The sequence below is a fragment of the Chiloscyllium plagiosum genome, unplaced genomic scaffold (assembly GCF_037043375.1).
Source record: "Chiloscyllium plagiosum isolate Xiang-an unplaced genomic scaffold, Cpla_swu_hap1 HiC_scaffold_7, whole genome shotgun sequence".
In the NCBI taxonomy this organism is placed as follows: Eukaryota; Metazoa; Chordata; class Chondrichthyes; order Orectolobiformes; family Hemiscylliidae; genus Chiloscyllium; species Chiloscyllium plagiosum.
In genome coordinates, this window is record NW_028270145.1 from 69,013,673 (window position 1) to 69,029,078 (window position 15,406).

General features: G+C 40.6%; 1 protein-coding gene across 3 annotated transcripts in view; it reads right to left on the reverse strand.

The window, feature by feature from the left end:
• Positions 1 to 15,406, reverse strand: part of cobll1b (cordon-bleu WH2 repeat protein-like 1b) — a 161,903-nt gene that overhangs the window by 49,904 nt on the left and 96,593 nt on the right. For all 3 annotated transcript variants that reach the window (XM_043693895.2, XM_087989101.1, XM_043693897.2), the window contains exons 2-3: positions 7,731 to 7,919; positions 2,451 to 2,655 (exon numbers count right to left, since the gene is read on the reverse strand). In XM_043693895.2, coding sequence (XP_043549830.2) covers positions 2,451 to 2,655; positions 7,731 to 7,919 — 394 coding nt within the window. The remainder of the gene's footprint in view (positions 1 to 2,450; positions 2,656 to 7,730; positions 7,920 to 15,406) is intronic.

The following is a 15,406-nucleotide window of genomic DNA, read 5'->3' on the forward strand; positions in this document are numbered from 1 at the left end:
ACCACTCTCTTAACCCAATTGCAATTCCTGATTGCCAGTGAACAGATATAAAGTATTACTTTTATACCGTTCACCTCATTACAAAAGTCCTGAAAAATGTTATGTCTTGTTTAACAAGATTAACTGGGTTTTAGATGATACACAAACTTCAAATTATTGTTAGTCACATTTACGAGCCCTGAAAAGGAAATACAATATTCATGGAATGTGACATTTCTCCAAAAAATTGTTTTAAAATCCACTTTGTAAAAAAAAAAAGCTCATACTGGTATTTCACCTTCAATCGAAATCTAATCCAATAATACTTTATTCAATTATTTGAAACCTTAAATTAAAATGCGAAAGTGTCTACGTGTTTTTAAGTTCCAAGTTTGCAGTGTGTGAGAGCAGTTCAAAAGAGTCCCTATCTGCTTATTGACATCACTATTCCTGCACATGTGGAAATCCCTCTATTTGGCACCAGATTTAAACTGCCATCAGGAAAAAGGGAAGCCTGCACCACAGAGATCACTAGATCTTTGTCAGCAGCTTTTGAGGTCAGCAATAAGTAACAATGTTGTGCGCTGACTACAAATTCTTATTCATTGTTTAGTTTTTTTTAAAAATCCATGGTTTGTGGCTATCAATGGCAAAGGCAGAATTTATTGCTTTTGCCTACAAGCCTTAGAGAAGGTCATGATCAGTGATACACCTTTTGATTTTAAGCAGTGCACAGCTGATTTAAGTAAATTCAGGTGCCCTTTAAACATTTTTGTGCAGCTGCACATGCATAGTAATTTAAAAAGCAAATGATGCATGGCACTGTGTGGGAATCTCCCATTCGATATGCCTCCATTCTGCTTAGAGTGAATTTTGTGGTAAGTCACCTTGAACCTGTGCACTCTGTCTTGTACGAACTCCTAGTCTTCTAATGCTGGCACCACTCTGACTTTGAGTCAGCAATGCTGGAGAAATACCAGTATACTTTCCAGCTAGAACATTGTGTACATTTGTGTACATATTGGAGGGGAACTTGTATTTGATGGCGTTTTCATGTGCCTGGTCCCTTACCACTCCTTGGCTGTAGAGGCATCTGGTTTGCTAAGTCCTGGCAAAGAACCTTATACAGGAACAAGGAACTTGGGAACAGGATTAGGCCACTCAGCCCTTTCAGTATGCTCTACCATTTAATAATACATGGCTTGTCTGGTTGTGCTTTTAATACCATTTTTCCTTCTAAGAACTTAAGAAATATGCACACTCTTTTTAAGTTCAAAGACAAACCCTTGACGGTTGAGTTTCCACTCAGGGTACAATCAGCAATCTGGATGCAAACTGAACTTTTTTTAAAAAATTCATGTGCGGGATGTTGGCATCGCTGGCTGGCCAGCATTTATATCCCATCCCTAAGTGACCTTGAGAAAGCTGGTGAGCTGCCTCTTGAAAAAAAAGGGCAGTGATAGCATAGTGGTATTGTCACAGGATTGTTTATCCAGAAACTCAGCGAATGTCCTGGGGACCTGGGTTCAAATCCTGTCATGGCAAATCATGGAACTCAATGAAGAATCTGGAATTAGGGGTCTATTCATGACCTTAAACCATTGTTGATTGTTGGAAAAACCCATCTCGTTCACTAATGTCCTTCTGGGAAGGAACCTGTCATCCTTACCTGGTCTGGCCTACACATGACTCCCAATCCATAGCAATGTGGTTGATTTTTAACTACCCTCTGGGTAATTAGGGATGGGCAACAGATGCTGGCCTAGCCAGTGACATCAACATCCCATGAATAAATAAAGAAAAAAAATACACTCATTTAGGAAGTCCTTTAACTTTTGTGTTTCTCCTTAATTATATCTATATCACAGAATGTGAAATGTGTGTTGGCCAGTGTAATCGGTTACCTTTAAAACATAAAGCTTTATTTAAATAAAAAGCACAGGCTTAAAAATGTATTCCTTGATACGGTTCAGAGTGTAAAAGTAATGCAGTTTGCTAATCACAAAAACGACTCAATCTACCTAAGAGGGCAACTTTAGTAATCAGATTTTACATTGCTGAAAATGACCTTGAAAAAAACTACTCTAACTATTATGGCACACATACTTTTGTCCAAAAACGAGTATAATTAGTAGAAACTTCTAATGGCGATTAATTCAGCAATAGGGTGGGAACAGTTATAAAGGAAGGCCAGCTTTGAGTGTGATGGTCTTTAAACGAGACAAGATCAGAGAAACTCAATTCACATGCAACACAAGTTACTTTGATTTCAAACACACTTCATTTCATACCAAAAAAAAACACAACTGGTCGGACGCCCTCCCTCTACATATCACTGCCTTATTTTCTGCATCTGAACTTATAGTTTCACTTAAAATCTAATTATTACAAAATCAAGAACATTTTTCAATATTAGAAACATTTGCAAGTGTCATTATGACCATTATGATGTGCTAATCGATTTTACTAACCTCAGGCATCATTGATACAGGCTTTTTCTTTTCTTCTATATTTTTCTGCTTCAGAATAATTTTCTCCACTTCAACTGCCCCAATCAATGTGTTGGGTTTGAACTGGACTTGATTCTTCTCCCTTCCCATCAATTCTATAGTATGATTTGAAGGATTCAAATGATACTTGCCACAAAGGAAAATTAACAAATCCATCATGGGTGTGCTAGAAAAACAAATGTGTTTTTCTTAAAAAAAGTTACATAGCTCATTGTTACAAATCTATCAGCAATACAAAGAATTAACTAGCTGACAGAATCGCAGCACTGATATTATCTGATAACTAAATGTGGATGGCTTTCAACAGCATTTGGGCAGGTTACTGAAAATGTATGAATTACTCCCAACAGATCAGGATTAAGAACTAATTTTGAATTTTTAGAAATGTTAATTAAGTTATCTACATTAAAAAAAAATACCCTAAGCCATGTTGGCTTGAGATAACATATAAAGCTCTATTTATAATCAAGGAACATTTAAGATGGTAGTGTTTCTGTCACTAATCATTACATTTTAAAATCTAGTTTTCCAGAGGATAGAACTTTAGAACAAAGTGCAGACTAGTGTGCTGCGTAATGTCTCACATCTTCAAAAAAGAGCCAGCATTATTCCTGGTTGCACAAGAGGCATACATTTTGCATGAAAACTTGCGGATAATGTGAGCCCCTGGGCCAGTTTTGATTGCCAAGAGCACAGGATGGTTGATGAAAATATTGCATATTATTTCCTAACGAGCTGTAGTTATTTTTCATTTGTTTAACAGTTCCCTTCTGAGACCCTTTTTTTTTTTAAGGATAAGCTGAATGCACTAGTTGATCTGATAGTTATAAAAGATATTTATAACACTGATATGACCAAGAATGATATATACAACGGTGACTTCCTTTAAAAGAAAACATTTCTTAACACTTTAAAAGCCAATTCGCCTTTTCAAAGAGTTTTGGAGATAGCCTCCGATCAGGAGTAGGCAACAGGAATCTTAATGCTTGAAGTAAATTAAACATTATCAAAAGATATATCAGGGCAAAGGGGCTACTTAACCGAGCTTTAAGGGAAAAGGCCCAATCTGATGCTTGGTCCTTTGGAACTCTTTGGTCTTTGGGTATAAATCACAGTTTGGCCACTGAAGCAGTTCTTTTCAGAATATCCTGTTCAAACAGTCTCAGATGAGCCCTAGTCATACATTCATGCTGATCAAAAATGAAGACAAACATACAATGTTGAACTGAATGATCACTTGAAAGAAAGGTAATCAAATAAAGCAAATTACTGTGACAAATCATATTAAAAGTTATTAACTGTCTGTTTTCAATGAGGATCAAAGTATTTCTTGCCTCCATTTGTGCAGTTTGTGGGTGGACCAAAAAAAATCTGCTTATTTTCAAACTGGTCAAATTGTCCTACAGTGCATCGCCAATGAACTCTTCCGTACATACATACTTTTTCAGTAGAAGTGTAGACAATGTTTTGTGGAGCAAATCCAGCCAGCTGTGTTTTGCTCGGAGACTCTCAGATTTTAAGGTTAGCAATTGTGACCTTATTTGAGAATTTGAGTCTAATTTTTAGTGTTAACCTTATCCAACAATGCGCTGTTAAATTCTGTGCTAATAATTAATGCAGAAAAAGCAATTGCTTTGCTCTTTACTCCTTCCTTCAAACTAATTTCCTTTTGTTTATGTAATTATTTCTAAACATTGTAATGAGATGAAAGTAGTGCATTTTGTTTTGCAGAAATGTACATTTATCTACAAAAAAAGCCTTTTTGTGGAAAGAGACCAATTGGTTATCTTTTCTAGAGTAAGCACAGGGAGAATGAGGCAAAAGGATTTCTTCTGTACTGCACTGTTCAAGCATCAATACATAAAAAATTATAGATAGAACACACCAAACAATTAGATTCTTCTTAAATTTGAACAGCAAGATGTTGATGATCTGAATAAAGTACGTCTCACTCCTAAACACAAGGCTGAATTTTCCTGGCCCCTAAATGATGTTTGGAATGGCAAGGCAGTTGGGAAAATATGGCAAGTTTGGGAGAATTAGATCCTTGACATAAAAAAAATGAAACTTAGTTTTCCACTAGGCTTTGGCATGGTGAGATGAGAGTCTTGCTTGTGTGTGGTGAGAGGTCGCTTTGCATTTACATCTCATTGGCATCTAGTCTCACCTCGTTTACATGCATCATTTAATTTTCTATTACTCCATACACTGGGGAGAAGACAGCAACAATCCCCATAATGAAAGTCAGAGCAGATATCTGGTGGCTAAAGCTCACTGCTTCTCCTCCGTGCCTCCATCTTGTCCAGCAGTCCCAAAATCTCAGGGTGCGTTCCATGCCTGCACCCGAACCTATCGCCACCTACAGAAGTTAGCATTGGACAAGCACCAACATCACCACAGGTTCGTGGCACATCACCTACTGACTTAGGTTCACCACTTCAATGTTGCACTTTGGAGCACAACAAAACTGGTAGCACAGTAGCTCAGTGGTCAGTACTGCTGCCTCACAGCGCCAGGGACCCGGGTTGGAGTCCATTCCAGCCTTGGGTGACTGTGTGGAGTGGGAGTTTGCGCATTCTCCCAGTATATATGTGGGTTTTCTCCCACAATCCAAGATGTGTAGGTTAGGTGAATTGGCTGTGCTAAATTTGAATTGAATTTATTGTCAGGTGTACCGAGGCACAGTGAAAAGCTTTGTCTTGCGAGCAATACAAACAGATCACATAGTTAAGTAGTATAGATAAAGTAAACAATAGGTAAACAGCAACAAAAGCAAAACACAGGTGCAGGCGAACACTAAGAGTTTGAGAGTCCATTCAGTATTCTAACAACAGTAGAGTAGAAACTGTTGTGAAACCGACTGGTGCGTGTGTTGAGGCTTCTGTACCTTCTACCTGATGGTGGAGGTTGTAGAAAAACTTTGCCAGGGTGGGATGGATCTTTGAGAATGATGGCGGCCTTTCCTTGACACCGGGCCTGGTAGATGGATTCGATAGATGGGAGGTTAGCCTTTGGTGATTGTCTGGGCCGAGTTCACCACTCTCTGTAACCGTCTCCAATCCTAAATGGGACAGTTGCCGTACCAGGTAGTGATACATCCAGACAGAATGCTCTCTATAGGTGCACCTATAAAAGTTGGCAAGGGTATTCACCGTCATGCCAAATTCCCTCAGCTGCCTGAGGAAGAGGAGACATTGTTGGGCCTTTGTAACTCGTGCGTCCACATGAAGATTCTAAGAAAGCTTGCTGTGGATGACCACTCCCAGCCCAGGTTAGGTGCGTTAGTCAGGGGTAAAATGTAGAGTAGCAGGGGAACGGGTGTGGGTGGGTTACTCTTCGGAGGGTCTGTGTGGACTTGTAGGCCAAATGACATGTTTCCATACTGTAGGGATTCTATGAAAACCTTTCATTGTAATGCTGCTGCCAGGCCACAGGAACAAGCATCCAGCTCGTACATCATAGCAGGCTGCAGCTCAGGGATCTCCACTTGCCTTATCACTCACTCAATGCGCACCTATTTGGAGGGTCACACTATCTCTCACCTTGCTTTTTTTTTGCTTTGTTGTCTCATTCAGAATTCAGAGGTTCACAATATCTCTGTGTTGCCTTGCTGTTTAGTGCAGACACAAAGCCAGATAGCTTGTCACAGCTATCAGGGGATGGACATATAGCTGCATGGCATTGTGTCACACTAATGTCACAGCTATAGCAAGTGCCAGCAGCTTTGGCAGCAAACACATTGTATGTGCTTCAGCCAAATGGCCATATCTCTTATGCGAGTACTCCCTAGTCAAGTCAAAGGGAACTTTCTTTAGTCAGGCTGAGTCAGTAAAGGGCAGCGCCCAACCTCAGTCCTGGAGCTCAGAATGGTCAATCAGTCAACTGAGATACAAAGAATCAGGGGCTCTGTACCACGACCACTTGGGGATCGTTACAGTGTGGTGAGTGGGCCATAATCAATTCTACTGGTTTAGTGCAAGCAATCAAGGGACTCAGAACACATCAATCTGGGAGCTGAACAGAAATCAGTCAGCATCCAGTCATTCTTCAGTTCATCCATTCCTTTGTGTGGGGGGGGTGAGAAGCCACATTTGCAATGCTGACTCCTCACATTTCTAAGAGGCTGTTCTGTTCTGATATTCTTTCTACACTTTCATTTGAACCTTGCCAAATGGCTATTACATGGACAAGCATCCAGCTCTCAGACTGGATCGGGATGCATTCCAGAGATGCTCACTTTCTCTCTTGGTGCCCATCTGTGTTCACAGTATCCCTGCCCTGCCAGTTAGCACAGTCACAAAAATAGCATCTTCCTTGCTGCAAAGCAGCCATCAGCCTAGGAGCTACACATTCTCACAGGAGCTATCACAGTCTCCTCCTGGTCCATGTGGAGGTAGGTCTTGAGGTGTGCTGAAGGACTGAGAAGGCATCATAGAGGACATACAGAGTTAATGGCATGGGGTGGAGGAGCAGCAGCAGGTGAGGGGAATAGCGAGAGTGACAGAACATGAGCCTTGGTGCGAAATAGGTTCAGTAGCAGAAATGGAGTGAGTGAGAGTTAACAGAGAATAGCTTTTATCGAAGTAGAATGAAAAATATCATTGACCTTCTTTCTGCATCACTGGATGTTCCTCTGCATCCAGTAGGCAGCATTAACCAGTGTGGTGACCTCAGACCAGGCTAGCGGGATCTGCTGGCATGGCCTCTTCTGCCGCTCTTCCAGCAAGAAAATGCCTCTCCTCTGAACAACCCCATCCGCCAGGACCTGTACATCCCTGTCAGAGAATCACAGTGCCATCTTCTCCTTCACCAAAATATTTAGACTCCATCCTTGACCAAGCAGGGCACATTTAGAATGCCAATGCTTGTTCAGGTGCACAACAGGCTTTTAAAGATGGCATTGGCACAAGTGATGCCGCAGGGGCAAGATAGGTAATAATGAGACAGGTTGAGTAAGATAGGGCAACAGATCTCACTAGCCTTGTGGTGAGAATTTCTTCAAATAACTGCACATGACTCAGACTTAGTTCAAATTAATGTAAACTTCAGCCTTAGAAGACATTACATGTACAATTAACATTAATTTGAGTGATACATTTAATGGTCATATCATTATTTAGCACTGTGATATGAATATGATAAACAAACTTTGCAAAGGTGTTTCAGTTGAAGCACAAATCAACATGCTTCAAACAGATGCATTCTAGGTCACTTAGGGGTACTAGGTTCATGAACACCTACCTTCCATTTATACTGGCCGACTGCTCCATTCCTCCGGGCAGAACCACAGTCAAATCGAAGTAACTGTTCACATTGTTGTTTTCCTGTTCCATGGTTTTACTTTCACCCTCTCGGCTCTTAGTTACTGAAGAACTCTCAACATGCTTGGAGAATATTGGTGGTGCTGGGGCTTTTGGCTTGGATCTTTTGCTTTGGGAAAGAGAACAATAAATCTATCATGGACACTATATTTGAATAGCACAGTTATTTTCAAAAATGTCCATTTTAAAAAAAAAATCGCTTTATCAATTAATTAGAGAACAAAAAGTACCAGCACATGTAAAAACCACGTTTATTCGTTGGACTATGGACTGCTCGAAACCAAGAGACTGTAAAAGATGGTGTTGCATTTTTAAGGGGGGGGATACTAGACTGCTGAGCTTTGTGGCGTTTGTTCAGGGTAGTTCTGCCCAGTAACAAACTTCTGATTTTTTTTCAAGCAGAACCAGTTGTCTGGGTTCAGTACAAATAATAATGTGGCTCTTGGAAAGTGGCTAATGGTCTGTGTTTGGATAACACAGCTGCCCCACAGCACCAGGGACCCGGGTTCGATTCCAACCCCCAGCGACTGTCTGTGCGACTTTGCACATTCTCCCTGTGTTTGCGTTGGTTTCCTCCGGGTGCTCTGCTTTCTTCCCATGATCCAAAGATGTGCAAGTTAGGTGGGTTGGCCACGTTAAATTGCCCACAGTGGTCAGGGATGTGTAGGCTAAGTGGATTAGCCATGGCAAACGCAGGATCATGGGGACTGAGTGGGATGCTCTTCAGAGGATCAGCGTGGACTGGATGGGCCAATTAGCCTGCTTCCCCATCTATGGATTCTCTAATTTTGGGCAACTTCCCCACACTTGAATGGTGAGATGTGCTTAGATCTGAAACAGTAAACAGTCCTGGAGCAGCGGCTGGCACGGGGAAGCAGTCCCGGAGCAGAAGTCTGCGAGGGAAATAAATCCCAGAGTGAGGCTAGTGGGGGGAAACAGTCGCGGTGGCACGAGGAATGAAGCCCTGTACTGGCCTCCAGTCAGGAAAGAAGTCCTCGAAAGTACCTTGCAGCAGCTGAGAGCTGGGACGGAGCAGAGCAGAGGCCTCGAGCAGAGCGCGGATGATTGTTGGACTCTGGTCTGTTGCAGCACGGGTCAGATCCCAGCAGCGAGCTGCTGCAATGTAATGTTTATTTGAATTTTTTCTTAATCTGACTATTATGTCAATCCTTTGACTTCAGGTTGTTTTCCCATAACGCTGCAGTTGCATTCTAACGAAGCCGCGCATAATAAAAACTAATGGGGCCGATGTGAAAAGTGGGTTGGGGCAGACAAGCAAATAAAAAAATCACTCATGATCGCTCAAAAATCACCCAAACGTCCAATGTAAAGTTTAGCACAGCCCGAGTGAAGGTTGAAATTATATTTATTAACAAAACGAAATTAAACATAGTACATTTAAAAATTTTTAAATGCTGCTCGGTATACAGTACCTCTCACTGAAAGTTACTATGTCAGCAGCTGACATCGCACATGCGCAGAATGAAGCACACAAACCGATCCCCACTGCAATCGTGCTATTGCAAACCGAGGTAGGCATTCTCAAAAATACCATTCCCTAATTCTTCAGCAACATTATCATCACACAAGCACGTTATCCCAGAACTACCTGTATATCTTATTTCTAGCTTATTCTTTAAACACAGCAAAGTACTGTAACTACTTTTCTTTTTATTCCTCTTTTGTATCTAAGATTTGTACCTCGGTCTTGTACCCAAGATGGCACCAGAAGAAGAGACATTGTAAACTTTTCACTGTATTCCTGTATTTGAGTACCACGTGGCAATAAAGGATATTCTCAATATCATAAATAGAATAGAATGAAGGCCAGATTTTCTATCCAAGGTTTAATGGTGAGACAAAATCTCAGAACGAAGTGATGTGACACCTATTTGCATGTGTTAACTTTTCATTATTCCCTAATCTTGCCTCGTTTTTACGTAGGTTGTTATTTTATCAGACAGTCCAGAGAAACCAGATGACAGCAATTCCAAAAATCTGACTACTCTATTTTGATGCTTGCTCCTCCATCTTGGGTAGCAGTCGCTAACATGTCAGGGCTCACTCCTTGGCTGGCTCCTTCATCCTTGGACAATATGCACCAGCATCATACACATCACCATGGTACACTTGCGAATCATTTAGAATACAGTACAATACTATACTTTGGAGAACACGACACTTTTCTTCCCAATGATGCTGCCAGGCTACTTTGTACAAAAGGATATTTGATGTATCATAACCAAATGAATCTCAGGGCTCCTCGTTTGATCTTTTAGCACTTAGCTCACTTTGCACCTATTTGGATGGTCACATCATCTCTCTCTGCCTTGCCTTGTTATTTCTCATTCAGTCCCGACAGCCTGACAGTACTTCTGTCTTGCCTTGTCTTTTAATACAGATATAAAGCCAGGCAGCTTGTCATGTTTGCCAGCAATGATCAGTGAAGGGATGGACATGTTGCCATATGTGCTATGCCTATGTCACATAAGCAGATTACGCAGTGACAAAAATACATGTGCTAAACCTAATAGAACCATAGAGTCATACAGCATGGAACTAGATCTTTTGGCCTAACCAGTCCACACTGACCATGCTCCTAAATTAAACTAGCCCCACCCACCTACATTTGGCCCATATCACTCCAAACCTTACTTATTTATGCACTTATCCAAATGCCTATTAGATGTTCTAACTGTACCTGCATCCACTCCCGCCTCTGGCAGTTCATTCCACAAATAAACCACTGTATAAAAAAGCTGCCCCTCAAGTCCTTTTTAAAAAACTTTCTCCTCTCACATTAAAAGAATGCCCCCTAGTTTTAAACTTCCCCACCCAAGGAAAATACCCTTGTCATTCATCTTATCCATACTCCCCCATGATTTTATAAACCTCAATAAGGTCATCCCTCGCCCTCCTGCAATCCAGTGAAAAACGTCCCAGCTTATTTTTATAAAAACACAAACTTTCTATTCCCTGCAATTTTTTCTGCACCCTCTCCAGTTTAATACACCCTTTGTACAACAGGGGAACTCGAACTCCACACAGTACTCCAGAAGAGACCTCACTGGTATCCTGTATAATCTCAACATGATGTCTGAACCTCTATAATGGGAACAGACCTCAGTTTGGTTCTGGGTCCTGACAACAAGTACTCCCATCACAGTGAACACAAGATAATGTGAATGTGGCACCATAAGGCATGGTGCATACAAGAGGTGATCAGCAGAGGATTGTATGAGCTAACCTGCTGGAGCTAATAGAGAGAAACCCTCCACAAAACTGACACGATGATTTTTGATAAAATTCAACTCATCAACTGTTTCTCTCTTCATGTATGCTGTTTGAACTGCTGAATACTTAGAGTTTTTATTTCAGATTTCAAGAGCTGTTAATTTTGTTGTACATTTTTGATCTCTGAAAAGAGGTCATCCAGATGGCTACATCAACTGTCCATCCCTCTTCAATTCCCATATGTCCCAAAGCCTCATGTTTACATGAAACAGGATCTACTTTCACATGTCATCTGATTTTAACTGACTCTGCATTGCTGTTGCACTGTTGGGAATGCATTATCAGGTGATGTTTCCACTTTAATGCCAGCAAAACCAAACCCGTTCTCTTTGGTTCATTCTAGTATTTCCAAGCTTCTAAGAGTGAGGAACCTGTGCAAATGCAGATTAGATCTGTTTCAATAACACAAAATTATACCTGGCGGACTTGTACCTGGGTAACTTAAAAGGGTCAAATACATCAAAGCAGATGCAAACCAGCTGTTGTGCAGCTTGAATATAGCAGATGCTCCAACAATAATTAAAGGCCAGAGGTTCGAACTGAGTGCGAAGGATATTGGAAGAGGACAGCCCATTATGCAGGCATGTAAAACATCTTTCAAGTATAAATCTTGTAAAAGATTCCTCAAATAACTTTGATATTAAAAATGCTATTTATCATTTGTGAATTCTGTCAAATAGTAAACACAAAAAGCTAATGGGTTTTAAAGAGAAAAGATTTAAATTATATCTGAACAATTAAAGTGATGAACAGGAGACCAGCTGGTACATCAGCAATGATTTCAAACAATACACCCTACATTAGAAAAAAAAAACCTATTGTTTACATCTCATTATCTCATGTCTTAGTATGCCCACAAATTGCTATTAATAATCTTATGGCATTAGAAATTGAACATTAAAGGTTTTTTTCTCTGGAGCATCATATCCTAACAGGTGACCTTAAAGAGGTTTATAAAATCATGAGGAGCATGGACAGGGTGAATAGCCAAGATCTTTTTACTTAAGGTAGGAGAGTCAAAAACTAGAGGGCATTGATTTAAGCTGAGCAAGGAAAGATTTAAAAAAGGACCTGAGGGGTAACGTTTTCATGTAGAGGCGATATGAAGATTGTCAGATGAAATGTTGGAATTGGTAGAATTATGATATTTAAAAGGGATCTGGATGATTATGAGCCAAATGCTGGTAAATGGGACAAGGTCAGATTTAGAATATCTGCTTGGCTTGGACGAATTGGAAAGAAGGATCTGTTGCTGTGCTGTATGACTCTATTTAAAATAGTTACAGCACAGAAGATTTCGATTCAGCCCACTGTGTCAATGCTGGCTCCCTGCAAGAGCAACTTAGAGTCATAGAGTCGTTGTCATAGAGATGTACAGCACAGAAACAGACCTTTCAGTCCAACTCATCCATGCCAACCAGATATCCTAAACTAATCTAGTCCCATTTGCCAGAACCTGGCCCATATCCCTCTAAACCGTTCTGATGTACCCATCCAGATGCCTTTTAATGCTGAAATTGTACCGGATCCCACCACTTCCGCTGGCAGCTCATTCCAAATACGCACCACCCTCTGCTTGAAAATGTTGCCTCTTCGGTCCCTTTTATATCTTTCCCCTCTCACCCTAAACCTATGCCCTCTAGTTCTGGACTCCCTCACCCTAAGGAAAAGATTTTGTTTATTTATCCTATCCATGCCCCTCATGATTTTACAAACCTCTATAAGGTCAGCGCTTAGCCTCTGACACTCCAAGGAAAACAGTCCCACCCTGTTCAGCCTCTCCCTATATCTCAAATCCTCCAACCCTGGCAACATCAGTGCAATCTTTTTTAAACCATTTCAAGTTTCAGAACATCATTCCGAAAGGAACTAGACCACAATTACACACACTATTCCAAAAGTGGCCTAACCAATGTCCTGTAGAGCTGCAACATGACCTTCCAAATCCTACTCTCAATGGTCTGATCAATAAAGGGAAGCATAACAAATGCCTTCTTCACTATCCTATCTATCTGAGGCGCTGCTTTCAAGGAACAATGAACCTGCACTCCAAGGTCTCTTTGTTCATCAACACCCCCAGGACCTGACCATTAAGTGTATAAGTCCTGCTCTGATTTGCTTTTTCAAAATGCAGCATTTCACATTTATCTAAATTAAACCCCACCTGCCACTCCTCAGCCCATTGGCCCATTTGATAAAGATCCTCTTGCAATCTGAGGTAACCTGCTTCACTGTCCACTACATCTCCAATTCTGGTGTCATCTGCAAGCTTACTATCTATACCTCCTACGTTCACATTCTAGTCATTTATATAAATGATGAAAAGTAGTGGACCCAGCACTGATCCTTGTGGCACACCACTTGTCACAGACTTCCAGTCTGACAAACAACCCTTCACCACCACCGTCTGTCTTCTACCTTTGAGCCAGTTCTGTATCCAAATGGTAGTGTTGGACTCCCCTACCCTACTCTCTGTCCTTTCCCCTGTCATTCTGCAAATAATTTCCCTTCAGATGTTTATCAAAATCCCATGTTAAAGCCACAATTCAACCTCCAACTACCACACTCTCAGGCAGCGGATTACAGATTTTAATGACTTATTGCATAAAAATGCTTTTCCTCAATTTAAGTTAATTTAATGAAATTTAAAAATACTTCAGTGTAGAACGGTCAAACACTCCATTTGCATAACAATTCTGAAATTTGCACTAATGCTTAAAGTGAGAGCGGAAGGAGAAAATTTTATTCATTTTGATTACCTTAAGAGTACAGGTTGTTTATGAAGGAATGCTAGAGGTAAAGAGGTCTCTCATTGAAAATGGATATTCCTATATGTTCCTCATAAGCTGCTGGCTTCTCCCTGTTGCACACGGGTGACAGCGGGGAGGGTGGGTTTGGTCCAAATTCCTGTTTTCTTGTTCTGTATTCCAGGAAAAGTATCTGTCATGAAGTGGCATTCAGAGCTGCTTTATAGCAGGAAGTCAATTGTAGGGTTGGTTAAATCAGCTAATTCTTTTGTATTCTACTCTTTTGTTTTGCAGCAGAGTTTTTGATATTGAAGACTTCTCAATTTTGTGCATGTGCAATTGTTTGCCTCACTATACTCTAGCAACTGTTGAAAAGTACAATACCACAGCTGCACAGGATCTCTCTCCCACACAGTGGCGAAATCCAAACAGAAGGTGCACATAGTGATGGGAATCTGACCTTTAATATTTCATCAGCCATGGCCCAGGAAATGGGGCAGGTTAAGATTCAGTCAGCAAGGAGGTCCCCCTTATCATTCCAAGAGAAATGCTGATGAAAGTTCAGCCACTGATCTCAAAAAAACTTTTTTCCATTATGTCTTCTCTCAACTTACAAGATTTATTTTTTAAAAAGTACTTAGTTTCCTATAAGTGAGACATTGCAATGTTTCTCCTTCTTCAATTGCAAATCAACCAGCTCTGAGCCCACACTTTGTCCTGCCCACCTCCATTGTCTGTATCTATATCTATTCATCTCCCATTATAACAAGCTATATTTCATAAACTATTGAAACCCAAATGTAAAGCAACAACCTCTGCTAGGCATGTGCATGACTGCTTCTCTCATCTTCCAAATCTACAAAAGTGGAGTCTCTAATTCCCAATCAAAAACAATAAGCTTGGACAATGAACAAAACATCTGACCTTTTTACAGAGCATTCAAATATTCACCTGTCTGGATCCAACTGAATCGAGACTAAGCACTTTGGACAATGAACTCTGCCTAATAAAGGAGTTCACCCAGCCGCAATTCAATCAAGTAAATCATAAACCTGAAATCAACGAGCTATGAACACACTTGGATAAATGGTTAATTGGCAAGAAGGATCATGCAACGACTCAAACTAACACTTTGCGTTCACTTTTTAAAAAAAAACTTCTTCACCTGGATCAAAGGACAGAAGAAAATGGGTTATGGAAGAAGTAAACTCCCTAACTCTCCTGCTCTCTTTTCCCCAGCCCTTCCTAAAACTGAAGGCTTGTTTTCTAACCATTCAAAAGTTGTAGGCAGTGTTTTTTAAGAATCAAATCAGAGGCTGCTGTCTTCATCATCCACCAACTTATTTTAATTAGCTTGAAACCAAGTTATTGGTTTACAACATCCATCTATTGACTTTTGCAGAACTTTGCAGTACAGCTTACTCTATCTCCCAGTTTGTAGCTTACATGTATAAAGGCAAGGAATCCATGAATGCACAAGTTTGGGAGAAAAGCAGCTTTACATAATTTTATTTAGATGAATATTACATATAACGAGTGCTATCATCTTTACAAG